At 34.5% G+C, this 15,423-nt stretch overlaps 3 protein-coding genes across 4 annotated transcripts; 1 reads left to right on the forward strand and 2 right to left on the reverse strand.

Moving 5' to 3' along the window:
* The first annotated feature begins 88 nt into the window (after nucleotides 1-88).
* Nucleotides 89-5,375, forward strand: LOC106172362 (maleylacetoacetate isomerase). 2 transcript variants are annotated; one of them, XM_013553023.3, is made up of 7 exons: nucleotides 89-195; nucleotides 915-966; nucleotides 1,584-1,732; nucleotides 2,280-2,357; nucleotides 3,409-3,547; nucleotides 4,579-4,681; nucleotides 5,104-5,375. In XM_013553023.3, the coding sequence occupies exons 1-7, from the start codon at nucleotides 118-120 to the stop codon at nucleotides 5,228-5,230; spliced, it is 726 nt and encodes a 241-aa protein (XP_013408477.2). In that variant the 5' UTR covers nucleotides 89-117; the 3' UTR covers nucleotides 5,231-5,375. The 2 variants fall into 2 exon arrangements, with proteins under 2 accessions (XP_013408477.2, XP_013408478.2); XM_013553024.3 differs by lacking the exon at nucleotides 3,409-3,547 and adding an exon at nucleotides 3,764-3,902.
* Nucleotides 5,376-8,896: 3,521 nt separating this feature from the next.
* LOC106172357 (uncharacterized) lies at nucleotides 8,897-10,633 on the reverse strand. Its single transcript, XM_013553014.2, has 3 exons — nucleotides 10,402-10,633; nucleotides 9,976-10,189; nucleotides 8,897-9,703 (listed from the first exon to the last, which is right to left on the reverse strand). Exons 1-3 carry the CDS (start codon nucleotides 10,631-10,633, stop codon nucleotides 9,463-9,465), a joined length of 687 nt encoding a protein of 228 aa, XP_013408468.2. The 3' UTR covers nucleotides 8,897-9,462.
* A 367-nt stretch (nucleotides 10,634-11,000) lies between these two features.
* LOC147763369 (uncharacterized) lies at nucleotides 11,001-15,298 on the reverse strand. Its single transcript, XM_087004339.1, has 5 exons — nucleotides 12,768-15,298; nucleotides 12,497-12,624; nucleotides 12,116-12,202; nucleotides 11,467-11,538; nucleotides 11,001-11,314 (listed from the first exon to the last, which is right to left on the reverse strand). Exons 2-5 carry the CDS (start codon nucleotides 12,621-12,623, stop codon nucleotides 11,001-11,003), a joined length of 600 nt encoding a protein of 199 aa, XP_086860465.1. The 5' UTR covers nucleotide 12,624; nucleotides 12,768-15,298.
* Nucleotides 15,299-15,423: the final 125 nt, after the last annotated feature.

Below are 15,423 nucleotides of genomic sequence, written 5' to 3' on the forward strand. Positions count from 1 at the left end.
AGAAATTTAACATTCCAAAAGGAAAGACAATGATAATATCATTTCCGAAAGGGTATGAAGATGCGAAATAGATACTTTTGAACTTGGAAGCTCTCGGTGCATTTTTCCTTGTTAAGAATGCGTTTGATGTGCTATCCATTTGCGTCGCAACAAACACAATGCCCTACTAAATGCGTCTTCCAAGTCATGGCAAGGGTAAGCAATGCCTAACGCTTGCTCATTTTCTGTATCTGCAGTTGTATATCATTTATATGACCGTCTGTATTTTTGCATACCCTTTAAAATCTTGAGATACATTAAGTTTTTCAATATTCAGGTGTAGTTAATGAAGTAAATGCCCTGGCACAAGCCTTTAATTTTCAGGTCAAGCACTACAATAGAGTACAGTACATGTATATAATAGGTTGCGTTCAGAAAAAAAAAATTTTTACTAGCAGGATCGACCTACCTCTGCGGGGATTCCTGCTAAAGAACACTCATTGTAATAAGCTTAATTGTCTGGCACGCCCCCTCGAGAAGCTAGGGGATAATTATAACTTTTTAGAGTAGGGGAGAGGTGGTCGCTCCGTTTTTGCGCACAATGGTTAATTACCCCTTGCTTCTCGAGGGGGTGTCATACAATAAACTGATTACACTGACTGCACTTTAGCAAGAATCCCTGCAGAGATAGATCGAGCCTGCTGGTGCGATAACTTTATTCTGAACAGACTCATACTGTATACCATTATATTAAAGTTACCAGTTGTGACTGTGGACAAACCCGTAGTGCCTGTAATTTTGAAATTTTCTAACTTTATTTCTGTGCATCAATTTTGAATCTCCTCATTAAGCAAACATGTACTCTATGTACGTATACATGTTATTCATTTGGTGGTGTATATAATCTTTATAAATATTTATGAATATATTTTCAGCCAATATTATATACTTACTTCCGAAGCTCTGCTTCATGGCGAGTAAGAGTTGGTAAGTGATATTTCATTTTACAGCTTTATTGCCTTGTTGTGTGGAAAAGGGTTACTATCAAATATGACCAAGTTTGAAAATCAAGATATGGGACGAGTCCACACACACACACACACACACACACACACACACACGGGATAAGGGTGAGAGAAATGAAAGTGTGTGTGTGTGTGTTCTCAAAAGAGAGATTGAGAGAGCGAGAGAGAGAATGAGAGAGAGAGAAGTGATTTTAGAATTTGTGTGACACCTGTTAATTTTTGTAATGTATGTTAACAGCTGTCATGTACCATACTGAATGCCTTTATAGTACCAAATATTGTAGCAGGATTAGTAGATTTGTAAAGTTAGTAGTTTTAATTAAATTATAAGTGAAATAGTTGCATGACCAGGTTTTTTTCTTCTTTGGGCCAATCCTTGGTGTCCTGAAGAGCCAAAAGTCTTTGGCACAGACTGTCACACAGCTAGTAAATATATACTTTGACTTTAACATTTTTTGCTACCAAGTTTTCATGTAACTTTCATTTTGATCTTGAAATGTAAAATATTAGCTTCATGACTTTCACAGTATCTGTCACAACTGAATTTATTGTAATACATTTTAATCTTGCACTATAAAGCACTGGCATACAAAGGGTTGGAATATGAATCGAGACCAATCAGCCTTATAAAAGATGGTGGACAGCAGAAGTCTGCGGAATATACAGCCCTTAATCCCCTGCAGCAGGTGCCTTGCTTGATCATAGATGGAGCCACTTTAACACAGTCTGTATGTTGATAATTCTTCCTGTACTTGGTTCTGTTGGTTGAGGCAGTTGTTCATTTAAACTTTAACATGCATCTTTTATGGTCACATGAAAAATTTTGTCCACTAAAAAAAAAGACACTAAGACAAACCAATGCTCATGAAAACTGCCTTAATTGACTGAGGTAATAAAAGGCCAACATATTTTGAGTTCTGTAATCAAATGTTGACACCCTTGCATAAGATCCATTTTCTGTCCATTAATGAGGATTGAACTTAGTGCTTTACTGTCTTGACATACCCTGTTATCATGCTTGCTAACCATATAAAGAGGATCAATTTAATCCTTCTGTTGTCCTGCTACACCCTTTGTAGGTTACACATGCCTTACCTATTTGTTGGGATGGCCAAAAATCATTATTAGATGGTTTGTGAAGATAACAGTTCTTAATTGAGATGTCATGACTGGTCTGTTAAATTAAACATGTTGTACAGTGTATGTTACTGCTCTTAATTAATTTTTCCATATTCAACCTAAAGTGGTTTTTCATTTTTTTTTTCAAATTTCCAGTTGCCTATTATAGAATATTTGGAGGAAACAAGACCTAATCCACCACTGCTTCCTAAAGACCCAGTGTTGCGTGCAAAGGTATAGAATTTTGTTTTTCTGATAGCACAGAAACTGATTTGAAGAACCAGAAGGTTCAAAATTATAAAGCTACATGCTGTGTTCTCATTGGATTTGTTAAAACTCCAGGCAGCACAATGAGCAGTAATGTATGTTATGTATGATGGATGGGCCAGTAGATTTTTGATGAAGGCATGATTGTTGTAACTCGGGTATTGAACAGAATTACTTTCTATAAACCCATTTGAAAAAAGTGAACAAAAAACATCAGAGTTACCACATGTATTTGATGTAGTGTTTTAAAATGCAACAGTGTAACTGTGCTATGTCATATTGTCTAACTCAGTGATAAGAGAATGATTACAAAGTAGGGGTTGTATTCAAGAGCCTGATGCACGATATTCAGACTGAAACAATTTTGTTAAAATTGATGAGAATGCGAACTCAGGTAGTTATAAGATATTTATGAAATTCTGTTAACTGATTTAAGTCTAAAGAAATCTTCAGCCTCCAGGTAGTGATATTTACATCTTTGAAGGCATGCAATGAGGGTTAAACCTTCATAAAACTGAAGTTTCATTTTCTTTGAAATTTCAGTTTTTTTTTTTTTGTCCTATAGGTTTCATGTGCATTGTATGCATGTTTTCCTGAAAAAAAATCATCAATTTTTTCTGTATCACTATGATATACAATATATACATGTAAAACCAATGAGAAAATTGCAATCTGTGTTCAGTCCGGTTTTTAAGGTTTTGATTCCTAATTTTTTATCATCGCAAGTGAAATTCACCAGTTTCTACCTATATTATAATGAGAGACTCAAAACCTAGAAACTGAAAAACAGGATTGTGGATCATTCTGGATATGGCATGCTTTGCTGATTAAGAGTAATGTGTAGAAATGTCTAGGAAAATTCAATTATTTGCTGTATAAAACTATGGGATATTGTATTGTATTTAATCACCAATATATACCTTTTTTACAATTTGAAAAAACATGCTGTGTTTATCAGGAAAACAAAAAGTTATTGCTGGTGTAAGAACATTCTAATAAATGTTAAGTATTTTAACAGGCAAGACAGACAGCTGAGACAATTAATGCCTTTACCCAGCCCTTGTCAAACTCAACAGTGCTGGGCCTGGTAGGAGAATGGTGCGGTGAGGATAAAAAGGAAAAATGGGCAGGAATATGGATTGATAAAGGTTTTACAGGTAGATGAATTATAGTGAGCTAGAGCTTCAGATCCAGTGCAGGACAGCCTCTTCATTTTCAAATTTTCACATATGCCTGTTTATGGAAGTACCTTACTGATGTGGAAATTTGAATGTGAAGGAGTGGGCACATTTATGTTATGAAGCTCATGGTAATTATGGTGTGATTTTTATGCATGATGCTTGAACTCTGCTTCTATGTTACTTTTTCAACAGGCAAGACAAATAGCTGAGATAATTAATGCATTTACTCAGCCTTTGTCAAATTTGGCAGTGCAAGCAGTGGTTGGAGAGTGGTGTGGTAATGACAAGAAAGGAGAGTGGGCAAGAATTTGGATTGATAGAGGTTTTACAGGTAGCAAAATGCATATTTTAAATCAACTTGTAGTTTCAGTAAAAAATGAAAATCGATTTTTATTATTAAATGGACACTTCTATAAGGTATGAGCCCCATCATTTTATCTACGTATATCCATTAGACTTCATCAAGAAACTTAACTTATTGTCATTGTGTCAGTATAATTTTTTTCCATTCTTTATTTGGTTTACAGGTAGATTAAGCTTTCCAGATATTCACTGAAAATTGAATTTATAAAATAGTTTGTGAGAATTTGATAACTGTTAAATTCTTTAAAGCTGCACATTTTTGGTATAAAGTAGTCTGATAGATTGGACTTTTTTATGCTTTTCGTTGAGCAGTGTCCGACTCTAGCCACTTTATTCATTTCTTTCAAAGCAATGCATCAAAAATTGATTCTTTCATCAGTTTTTGCCATTAAGAACCTGTGTGCAGGATTTCGAATGTTTATGGTATTTTAACCAATGTTTATCCATTATAAAACTTGCCTTATTTTTATACAAGAATCCTTTTTATTTAATTTAAAACGAGAAAAAGAAGATAAATAAAAATTAACAAAAACAGGAAAATCACTTTGGAATTTCTCAAATATTTACAAACCAGGTGCTGCTTAGCACTACCGTAGTCACTGAATGATTTTGATCATCTGACACATAATTCTCATTATTTCCAGGATTGGAAAAAGTCCTTGAAAAGACTGCTGGAAAGTACTGCATTGGAGATGAAATAACAATTGCTGATGTGGCTTTGGGGCCTCAAATTTTTAATGCAAACCGGTAAATATTTTAGGACAGACCTCTGATGATAACGTGCATTATTTAGCCTGCAAAGCTTCTCGAAGCACTAATAGGTTTAGATTAGTGTGTTAAAAATTTAGCACCAGTGAGTCAGAGATCAAATTACATTCCATAGGGGGAAATTCCAGTTTCTTGTTGGTTATTCTGAGATTAATTTTGATATACTTGGAGGCTACTTGGTTCATCACTGTTTATAATAAGGAGGAGATGGCTGTTCTTTAAATTGTAATGTGAGACATTGTTTTTTCAAGACTTGAGATGGCATATAGGGGTTTCTTCTAATACATTCATTGAAAAAAATATGCAAATAAGACCTAAAAAGCATTAAATTGAACAAGAACAAATATAAAAAATTAGTTTTTTAATCCAGTTTTCAAACTGATCTCCCTTCTTTATTTCAGATTTAAAGTAGACATGACGAAGTTTCCAATAATCAGCAGAATTGTTGAAGAGCTGTACAAGCACGAGGCTTTCAAAGCAGCTGATCCAAGCAGACAACCAGACTGTCCAGAAGAGTTAAGAGCATAAAACTGACTTTCCTGCCTGTCAGCCTTGCATTAGCAATATAGCAGCATTTATTTCAGAGGATATTGAGTATACAATTTATAAATAATGTTTAATATATGAGCAGAGCGACATGTGAAGCCAAGGATGACAGTCTTATTGTGGAAATCATTTATCACGGCGGGTTTGGGGATCAGATCCACCGCGACATGGTCCAAGAATAAATAAGCAAGACTTAGAATATATTTCCACAAAGTACGGTTTATTCCTGGTTGAGAGCTGGGACCTCCAGTCAGCTTGTTCAGCTGTCTGGTGTGGCCACGTCCAGTCTTCCCTTCTCAGAGAATACATACAAGTTATATAGCCTATTTGAACAAAGAACAATTAACAATGAACTAAATTACAGGTAGGAGGATGACTTATGATTAAATTATAATTAAAGAGCATGGTCGGAGACGTCTGGCTATACTAACAGAGAGACCACTGTCTGACCATCTCCTTTGAAGTTAAATGATACATCTGACCCATTAATTTTATAATAATACAGTTGTGATAGATCTCCCTTGGTTGGCAAAATTTGTGCTTCAAATTTTAAAATTAAACAATATTTAAATGATATATCTTATTCAGTATCATGTACTCAAACATAGTTTGTAGAACTTAGTCTGAACTTAATGCAACAAAGATTACATATATATATGCAAATGTTACACTTTACTCACTACATGTGCTGCATTACATATTTCGCTTACAACATGAATTTAAAATGTGTCTGTCTCCCTATAGGATCAGTTGCAGGCAGCAACATTGTAGCCTTGCAGACTTGAACCTCTTTCTGCATTGCCCCTTCTATCGGTATGCTACATGTACGTGCCCTTACATTCGCCTGTCAACAAACACTACTTCAGCACCAACATATCTACTTATCCTTTCAAACAAAATATGTCACTCTAAAACATTTTGTAGATAACAGCAGTCATATTCATGGAACAATGTAAGTTTACATTTTCATAAAAATTATTACATAAGTTCTTAGACTAGTCTATCTGAAACAAGTTAAATTTACACAGATACAACACATATCAAAATTTTAGTGCAAAAGTTGAGCATAGACAAACAATATAATTAAAAATACAAATATGAGTAAGAAGTTATTACAGTGTTTAACTAAGTATGTCCCTGCTCTCACCCGTGTGGCTCTGAAGGTGGAGAATAGGAGAAATAAAGGCTTGACCAGCTTCTCAACTAAAGCCAGCTAGAAAAAATAGGCCTACAGGTCAAAAGAGAAGATTTAAGAAGAGAGAGACCACACCAGGTTTAAACAAGAACTTATCAGTTTCTCATTAAACAAGCCAAGATTTAATAATTGTTATAAAGATGTCTTTTGCCTTTTCCTCTTTGATCAGAGTTTCTGTGATTTCCTCGTTGTTTGTGCCCCAATTCTTTGTTCAGTTTTTGGATTTTCTTTTGCAACAATTAATTTTCATCATAAATTTCACAATATAGTTTGGCATTGTTCTTTGCAGTGTTGAAAGTTATAAGATATATATGTATGATGTCATCTATTGTTTTGTCCTTTTTAAATTTCAAGGTGTTGTCTATCACAAGGGTGCCAAGTCCATGATTTATTATAACATTGCTGAATCTTTTCAGATCTTCTTCAGATTTGCACACTGTTTCTTCTAACATATTTATCCTCGATTCTCTTTTTGAAATTGTGCTTTCCAAACTCTGCATGGTTTTTAGGTTCTGGTCCAACTGTGATTCTTTCCTTTGGGCCTCTTTAGTAAGTTTATGGCACTCACCTTGTAATAGTTGCAGTTCTGTTTTGGAGGTTGCAGATAAGTCTATAACATCAGCCAAATTTTCACACTCTTTGAATGGTAAATCGGTCCGGATATTGATTTTTGAAATACTATTTTCTTCTGTCACAGGTAACTTACTTGTGTCTACGGTTTCTTCAGATAAAGGAACAGCCCTTCTCATTTCTCTCTCTTCCAGCCATTTTTGTTTTCTCTGTTTATATCTCCTTATTCTAGATGGTGTCTTTTTCTTCTCTACTTTCATTGCTGAGAGGGTGTTGACCTCACTGCTCATCATTTTCGGTGTCCTTGGGTCTGTTTTCCACTTCAGGGTAATGAATAGTTCTTCACCCACCTTACTCACGCTGTACATTGATGGTACTTGGTCGACTTCCAGTAGAATATTAAAAATATCTGCTGGTAAGATATTTTGTCTCCCAAGTCTTTCCATCTTTGTTCTGTGAGGTACTGGGGAAGTTGAAATGCCCACAGGTTCTCCAACAGTTATCACGGCGGGTTTGGGGATCAGATCCACCGCGACATGGTCCAAGAATAAATAAGCAAGACTTAGAATATATTTCCACAAAGTCCGGTTTATTCCTGGTTGAGAGCTGGGACCTCCAGTCAGCTTGTTCAGCTGTCTGGTGTGGCCACGTCCAGTCTTCCCTTCTCAGAGAATACATACAAGTTATATAGCCTATTTGAACAAAGAACAATTAACAATGAACTAAATTACAGGTAGGAGGATGACTTATGATTAAATTATAATTAAAGAGCATGGTCGGAGACGTCTGGCTATACTAACAGAGAGACCACTGTCTGACCATCTCCTTTGAAGTTAAATGATACATCTGACCCATTAATTTTATAATAATACAGTTGTGATACATTTTAGAGATTTTGACTTATAGGGATGCCTTGGACCTTAGCAAAATGTGGGACTGTGGTTTAAACTGTTTTTCGCAATGAAAAATACGGTGACCTGGCTAAACCGAGTTTCCTGCAGTGAGAAAGGCAGCACTTTTATATCGCTATGACATCAGTTAGGTGAACTGATTTAGGAAAGTTGATCTTTTCATATTTAAACAAACTAAAATGTCAGAAATAAAGTTAAGAAAGCAGGGATGAATATGCATTATATAAATTAAACTGGATGGAACAATTCAGCCTTTTTACATTTGATAACATCCGGAACAAAACACTGCAAGAACAATCAAAATGACAATTGTAAAATGAAACCGTATGTATGCAAGGAAAACTCATCTTAACACAACAGTTACAGCTTCAAATATATATATATTGATTGTTAAATTGTCATTTTTATTATTGTTGCCCAGTTTTTAAAAAGATATATGCAATGCACAAGCAAATGTGAAAACTAGTTTGCCAACAAAAATGGCAATCTCACAGCCTGTTCAGTAACAAGCAATTATGTATTACAAATATTGTATTTTTTTTATTTGTTGTGAAGCTTTTCACAGCTGACTATTTTTGGAGTTTTTTGACAAAATGGTTGCACAATTGGAAAAAAAATGCCATTGACTTTTTTGCTGTTATGTATGTATTCATTTGGGAAAGTAAGTGGAATAAAATTGTTTTAGTTAACTGCTTTGATTTTATCTTAAATAATTTTAGATTCACAAAATTTTGTAGGTGCAACATTTTTTATTAGAATGATAGAAAATTTATTTGCTCTTTTCAGCAAAGGAAATTTGGGTATAAATTGTGTTCATGGTGCTCGGCACATCACATATAACCAGTTCTTTCCCATATGTGTTAGTCCAGATGTGAACTTGTGAATGTCTCAAGTCATTCAATATTAATTTTTGTCTTATATAAAGCAGTTTTCAGTTCATCAATCATTAATGTTGGACATCAATCATTAATGTAGAAGTCCAAATTTAAGGATCTTTATTTCTTTTATAATGTCTTAACTCACACACATACTTCTAACATTACTGCCACACGGATACAGCAGAAATAACAGGATTAATTAAAAATTAACAATTTTTATTTGTAACTCAACCAATCATTTGCTCTCTACAAATGTGCTCAAATAAATAAAAGCATTCCATTTTTTCTGCAGACTTATTATATCTTGGCATGATAACTGGTTATACAGTGTTTGGAGGGGGGGGGGGGGGGATGCTGAATGCTGTAGTAAATCTATGCCTTATTAGCTAGAAAGATGGTGCAAGTTGCAACCTTACAAATACATTTTAGCTTATGATGGACTAGACAGTAAAATCAGGTTCCTTAAGCCAAATATAACAGGCATGCCAGACTTATGACTCTGCTAACCTCTACCAGGGCCACAGTTATTATTGTGGACATTTTTTGCTGAGGCGACTAAGAGCCAAAATGACTGTCTATTTATCTATAGACACATCTGTGAATATCTGTGGAAAATCAATCTGTCGCCCTGGTATAGGGTATGACTCTGCAGTGTTTCCTTCAATTGTTACCTTTTTTGTGACTAAAGTAAACTACAAAGAATGGTCTGTGTCTCTTCCTGTTGTGTTTTTCATCTGTTACAAGATGAACTTGTCTTGCAGCTCTAGCAGCTTGAACCCCAGGGCGTATGCTATTCACTCTAACTTCTAGTCCCTTGAAGAGGTGTGGTTGATGTACAAATAAAGATACAGCTTCCGTGGCATCAAACTGCAGCCATTCAGAGGTATGGATGTTCACCAATCTGAAAAGAAAAAAAAATCTTGTAAAGATGGCTCCTTAAGTTAAATATTTTACATATTTTGAAAAAGAAAAAAGCACATTACTAGATAAACGAGTGATGGGATGTCATTTTTCCTAGCTTTGTGGCATTATGATTTTGAAATGACATCTAAAAAGGAAGACAAAATCCATCCACATTTACTTAATAAAGTATGTATAAAATATACTGCAACAGTGCAAAAAGCTCAGAAGTGTAATTTAAGATCAAAATATTACTGTAATAAATTATATTACCTTGAATCAAGTGGCATGACTGCTTTATCCTTGATGAGGTATAAACTCACTCTGGCTTGTCGAGGGAACATTCTTCTTTCACTTGGCCTCGAACCATATTTGTATACTTTTAAGGCAGCATATAATATTTGTGAATGTCGAAATATCCTACGCTTTACTTGCATTTTGATTCTGTGATGAATTGAAGTAGTGTATACTACTTTAGTGTGAATACCTGAAATTATGAATTTTCATTTTTAGTTATTAGCTTATGGAATTTCTAACATATCTTTACTCCGAGTTCAGTGAATTCTTGACTCTTTGTAAAAACAATTATTTTAATTATACAATAAGTTTATACTTAAGTGTTTCATTAAGAAAGAGAAAAATCTTAAAGGTGACATAAAATGTGATCTTTTCCAATGTTTTGCAGTATGGTAAAATCACCTGTGGGATAACTGGTGAAAGAATTCCTAAAAACTTGAGCAAGACTGGGAACTGCACCATCATTCAGCATCATGTCAGCGTTTGAATTCTGGTTGTTCTCTTCCCCAGAATATTCTTCCATCTCACTGGTAGATGGGGTAGACTGATCCAAAGGCAGAGCAAAGCTATTTGAAATTGTAACAGCACATCGCACAGCAAGCAGAAATACTTTCCAAACAGTATCAGTGTCCATGATGAAAAGAAATGGGAATACGGATCCTGGAAGCTGCTTTATATATATTCCATCATGCAGTAATCAGACTGTCTGACTGCTTGACAATTGTTTATAATTACCAAGTCTGACAGATTTCAAGTGGTACAAATTACAATACAGTGGTCATTATGAAGAGAAGTGTGCATAATTTGTGACTCTACAGGTGGTTTACCCAAATGTGTCAAATCCTGTTGATACAAGCACAACTGTTTCTCACTTCATACACACCTAATGCACTGAGAAGAGCTTAGCAGTTAAACAATCTCATATCAAATAAATTGTGAAACTAGAGACAGCTAGCTCATCTACTCCAATTGTAATGGACAGACAAAAACATCATTCCAAATCAACAAAATATATCATCTTCAACTGAATTTTTTCCTGGGGCTTCCTCTGTTTGATTTATAGAGTTTGAAAGAACTAATTCATTTCTCCCATTTAGATTTTCATATCCATTGTTTGGAGAGGAGCCCGAGGAGCTGCCAAGTCTTTGTAACCTTGCCTGCTGGACTTGTTGTCTTTTAATGCCTGGACTTATTTTGGAGTGAACTGAAATTCTGATTGATAAAGAAGCCTGTGATATTTCTTCATCCTGAGATTCTGCTGAGAAAAGACCTCTTCTTCTCAAATCCTCAGGAGTTGCTGGAACAGTCTGGTCACCTGAATTTCAAAATGTGTTTGATAAAGTTAAATATAATCATTAGGCATAAGGCATTATTAAAATCTTAAAATATATGTGATTGAATTTTTTCTTTCAATATGAATTGCATACAGAATCACAGCATGTTAGCAGACAAAAGTTACAAATTTACCTTCATTTGTGGGCTTTCCTTTTCCTCTTTTGAGTTTTGAATCTGCTTGCTGCATGCTTGTAATTCCATTTCCTACAAATTGTAAGACATTTAGCATAAGCTGTACAATGTCATAAAATTAACAAATAAAAGTGTTGAAAAAAGAAAATGAAAATTTCAAAATAAATTTCATTCACTGAGAGAACATTAACCTACTTTTGTAGGCTTTAATCTTCTCCTATTCCTTTATCTATATTTTTGCCAAAGAGGCACATACAGATTTTTTGGATAAGTACTACAAAAAAGCTGATGCATGCTAAGGAAATCTGTTTTTAACAGAATGAACTGTTGTTTTCAGTCATGTTCCTAAGCTGTATGTGTGAGATGAAATGATAAACACGTGTGTTAAGCCCCCTTTACACTGAACGGCGTCCTTTCTGCGTCCAGCAGTACGGCCCCATTTGAGAGTTAAAAAAATTATAATACTTTACGGCCGACAACTGGCCGATCATTGAGCATTCATTCTGATACAAAATCGATGCTTGTGTCTCCTTATTAAGACCACAGGGATGCCAAATTTCATGGTCGCAGAAAGGACGCCGTCCAGTGTAAAGGGGGTATTACCAGATGAGGAGTGGTGGTGAAAGGGGTAGTTCATAGGTATGCTTACTCATGGTAATAAGTGGTGTGACAGTCATTCTCTGCTGATGCAGAACTTCATTCATGCTTGGTGTTCTTGGGGCAGATGCTCTTTCCACTGAATTTAAACCATAGCACATATTTCACAGGTAGATATAATAAAACAAAAAATAGAAATTCTAAACATTCACAGCAAAAAGTTTCATAAAAATGAATGAAATATAAAAGCTTTCTTTTACAGAAGAAACAAAACCATATTCTCTTCTAGTGTGTGTGTGTGTGTGTGTGTGTGTGTGTTTAAGTATTAAATGTACGAAAATATTTCAGGATAAATTCTGTAATGATTAAACTCTGCTAACCTTACACTAATATCTAAACTTTTATGAAATAACATTAAACTACTTCATTTTACCTGGAATTTTAGAATATCCCTGGTTATTATTCTGTATTGTGGGAACTACCCCAAATGTTGGATGTACTTGATACTGTTCACCAAGACTTGGTGTGCCAGGAACACAGTGATAAGGAGAATTTGTCATTCTTAAAAACAGAAATATGTAAACTCCGTAGACAAATAAGCAAAACCTGATCAAAATTTAGGATTTATGCAATCTAATCTTCAGCTGTGTACATTCTTTAGACTTGCAAGAATAAGCTTTATGGGACGAAGACCTACTGCATACCTGCTCAACTGCTCTCACAACATGAAAAGTGTCCCAAGGGGAATCGCAATTAATACCAACATGAAAACTTCTGGAAATGAAATATAGAAGAAGGTCTCTACTTTAAGAAAAAAAAGCAAGAGAACGGCTATGACAGCAAAAATCAACTTGGCGGGCAACATTTCTATTCACTTGCGATCGTCGTCTGGTGAATTCGGATCAGATAAACTTTGGTCCAATAGATATCGCTGTTACTATCAAATGACTGATTGGTCAAAAGAAAAGTAGGTCATTTGCCCTGACAAAATAGATGCCAAAATGAGATCCTGATAATATTGCCTAAGAAAATGACACTTTGTTCAAAACTATTTTCAAAGGACGCCCAAATAATCAACTGAATTTTATAACACAAATTTGACTTTTTCAGTGTGGAACCGGCTATGGGGAGGGGGAGGGGTGGGGTAGTAATCACAATTCAAGGGAAATAAAATCACCAATTCAAAAATCACATTTAATTTACATCTCACTGATAATGCACGTCGAAAATCCTCAAAATCACAAATCACCAGGTATACTGACTGTTTTACGAAGGGTGGAGAATAAAAGGGCGCATCCACGAGTCATGTGAATGGGGTGCTTCACGTTTCACGCATCTCGGGAAACAAAAAAGCCGACAAAAAAGTGGTTTTCGCGGGTAGCGAAAAAACCCTCGCTATTAGCGCGACCGCAAATGTAGTATATTAAAATCATTCTCATGTCGTACCCGCGTTTTAATGCATCTTATTATGCAAAAGCGTAAAGGTTAATATACATGTAGGCGCCTCTCTCTCTATCGACACACAGATATCTCACTTTCTCATGTTCTAAATCATGTTTCACATCGTCATTGAGAAAACTACATGTAAGCGACTTCTCTACTGTTGTACTGTCATAAATGCCTTTGACATATATCGACTGGATTACTGTACTACAAAAATAGTCTACTGTACTAATCTCCGCAAGAAAAAAGTCAAACGTCTACAGCACATTCAAAAATTGGCATCACCGCTCGTGTCTTTGTACCCGCACACCTAGTGACAGCTAGTCACATCACACCTATCCTCAAACAACTTCACTGAAGGTCGGTGTGTGTTAGACGGAATTTAATCTTCCCAAATTTTCTAAGATTTTATTTACAAAAATATTAATATAATAAAAAAGAATAAAAATGGCCCAGTTATGATAAATAGTTGCACAAAAAACAGTACTTGACGAACGAAATTGACTGAGTTTACAGACTGATCCCTAGGGAGTAAGTGCGCTAACGCTACGGTACATGCACCAAACGTTATTGCTATTCATTGAATTTCTAATATAACTAGAATTATAAAGCTTTGTAAAAACATAACATTATATAGTATTACACAAAAATCAAACTGTTAAAATTAGAATGCTCTCAAAAGATGGCCCTCGAGCATTTACTGGTATTCTTCAGACGTCGTACAATGATAAACATAAAAAAGAAAAAAGAAAAAAAAAAAAAAAAGAAAAAAAGACCAGTATCAGTTTCAAAACTTTTTTACAGTGCAGAGCTGTTAAACATGGAACGCAGATCCAGTTAAAAATACAGACATAAACATAATGAAATAAATATTTTTGCTTATGTGTTAATCAATTGATGCATAAATGTGTTAATTTTAATGCTTTTTTATTACTTTCGTTCATTGCAATGTCTTACTGTGCACAGCTGGTGGTAATTTCTTTCATATATGTAAATATTAAAAATATGTACCCCTGAAATCTAGTGACAAAATACAATCCTGTTGGCAAAACCAGACTTCAAAGTTATATCAGACCAAGGGGATTTTGAATATTTCATACTACAAAGATATATCTTATTATAAATAAGATATATCAATGATATCATTTTGTCATTTTTTTGTTATTGATTTATTGTAGCTTCTTTCATGTATAATGATGGACATAACCTTTTCTTTTATTTCCTGTATGACTCCCAATCACTTGTCAATTTAGTTATTTGTAAGCATGTGTTAAATCAACATTTATTCTTAACAACTTTTTTCATGAAAAACCATGCTAAGTTTTGTAAGAACATTTACCCCAAAACAGTAAAATAGATATTTGATAAGCACTTTTATGCATGTATGATAAAGACCATAACTATTGCACTATTATTCAGAAAGATTTGCATTATAAATCTTATAATTTCACTTTTTCCTTTTCATTTGCCATTTACACCTGGTTTATGATACAAGTATTCCATATTCCATATCTTTCCCAGACTGGAGACGCATTTCAAACGATCCTTTAGGATATTAAATTAATAATTATTATGCATATTCTGGTTATTCACAAAAATTATATACCTTAAAATGTATCTTTTTTTATATTTTCAAAAAGTTACATTGATATTATTAATAAGAGCTATTTTTCCATTTCATTTCCATCTGTGTATTTCTTACCAGCTTATGTTTGGCACTGATAAAATTCCACAAAAACAGGGTGCCAGTATTAAATGAATGGATAAAAGCAATATGTCTAACAAGTGAACATCCTTTTAACGACAATGCATGGAGCATATGTCTTGAATAACCTAAAATCATTTGTAAATAATCCGTGTTTTTAACACAAGGTACATTACACACTTTTTCAATAATGAAATTACTAATCCTGGTCA

This window comes from Lingula anatina, chromosome 2 (assembly GCF_051362555.1).
Source record: "Lingula anatina isolate TDL-2025a chromosome 2, LinAna3.0, whole genome shotgun sequence".
NCBI classification, from domain to species: domain Eukaryota; kingdom Metazoa; phylum Brachiopoda; class Lingulata; order Lingulida; family Lingulidae; genus Lingula; species Lingula anatina.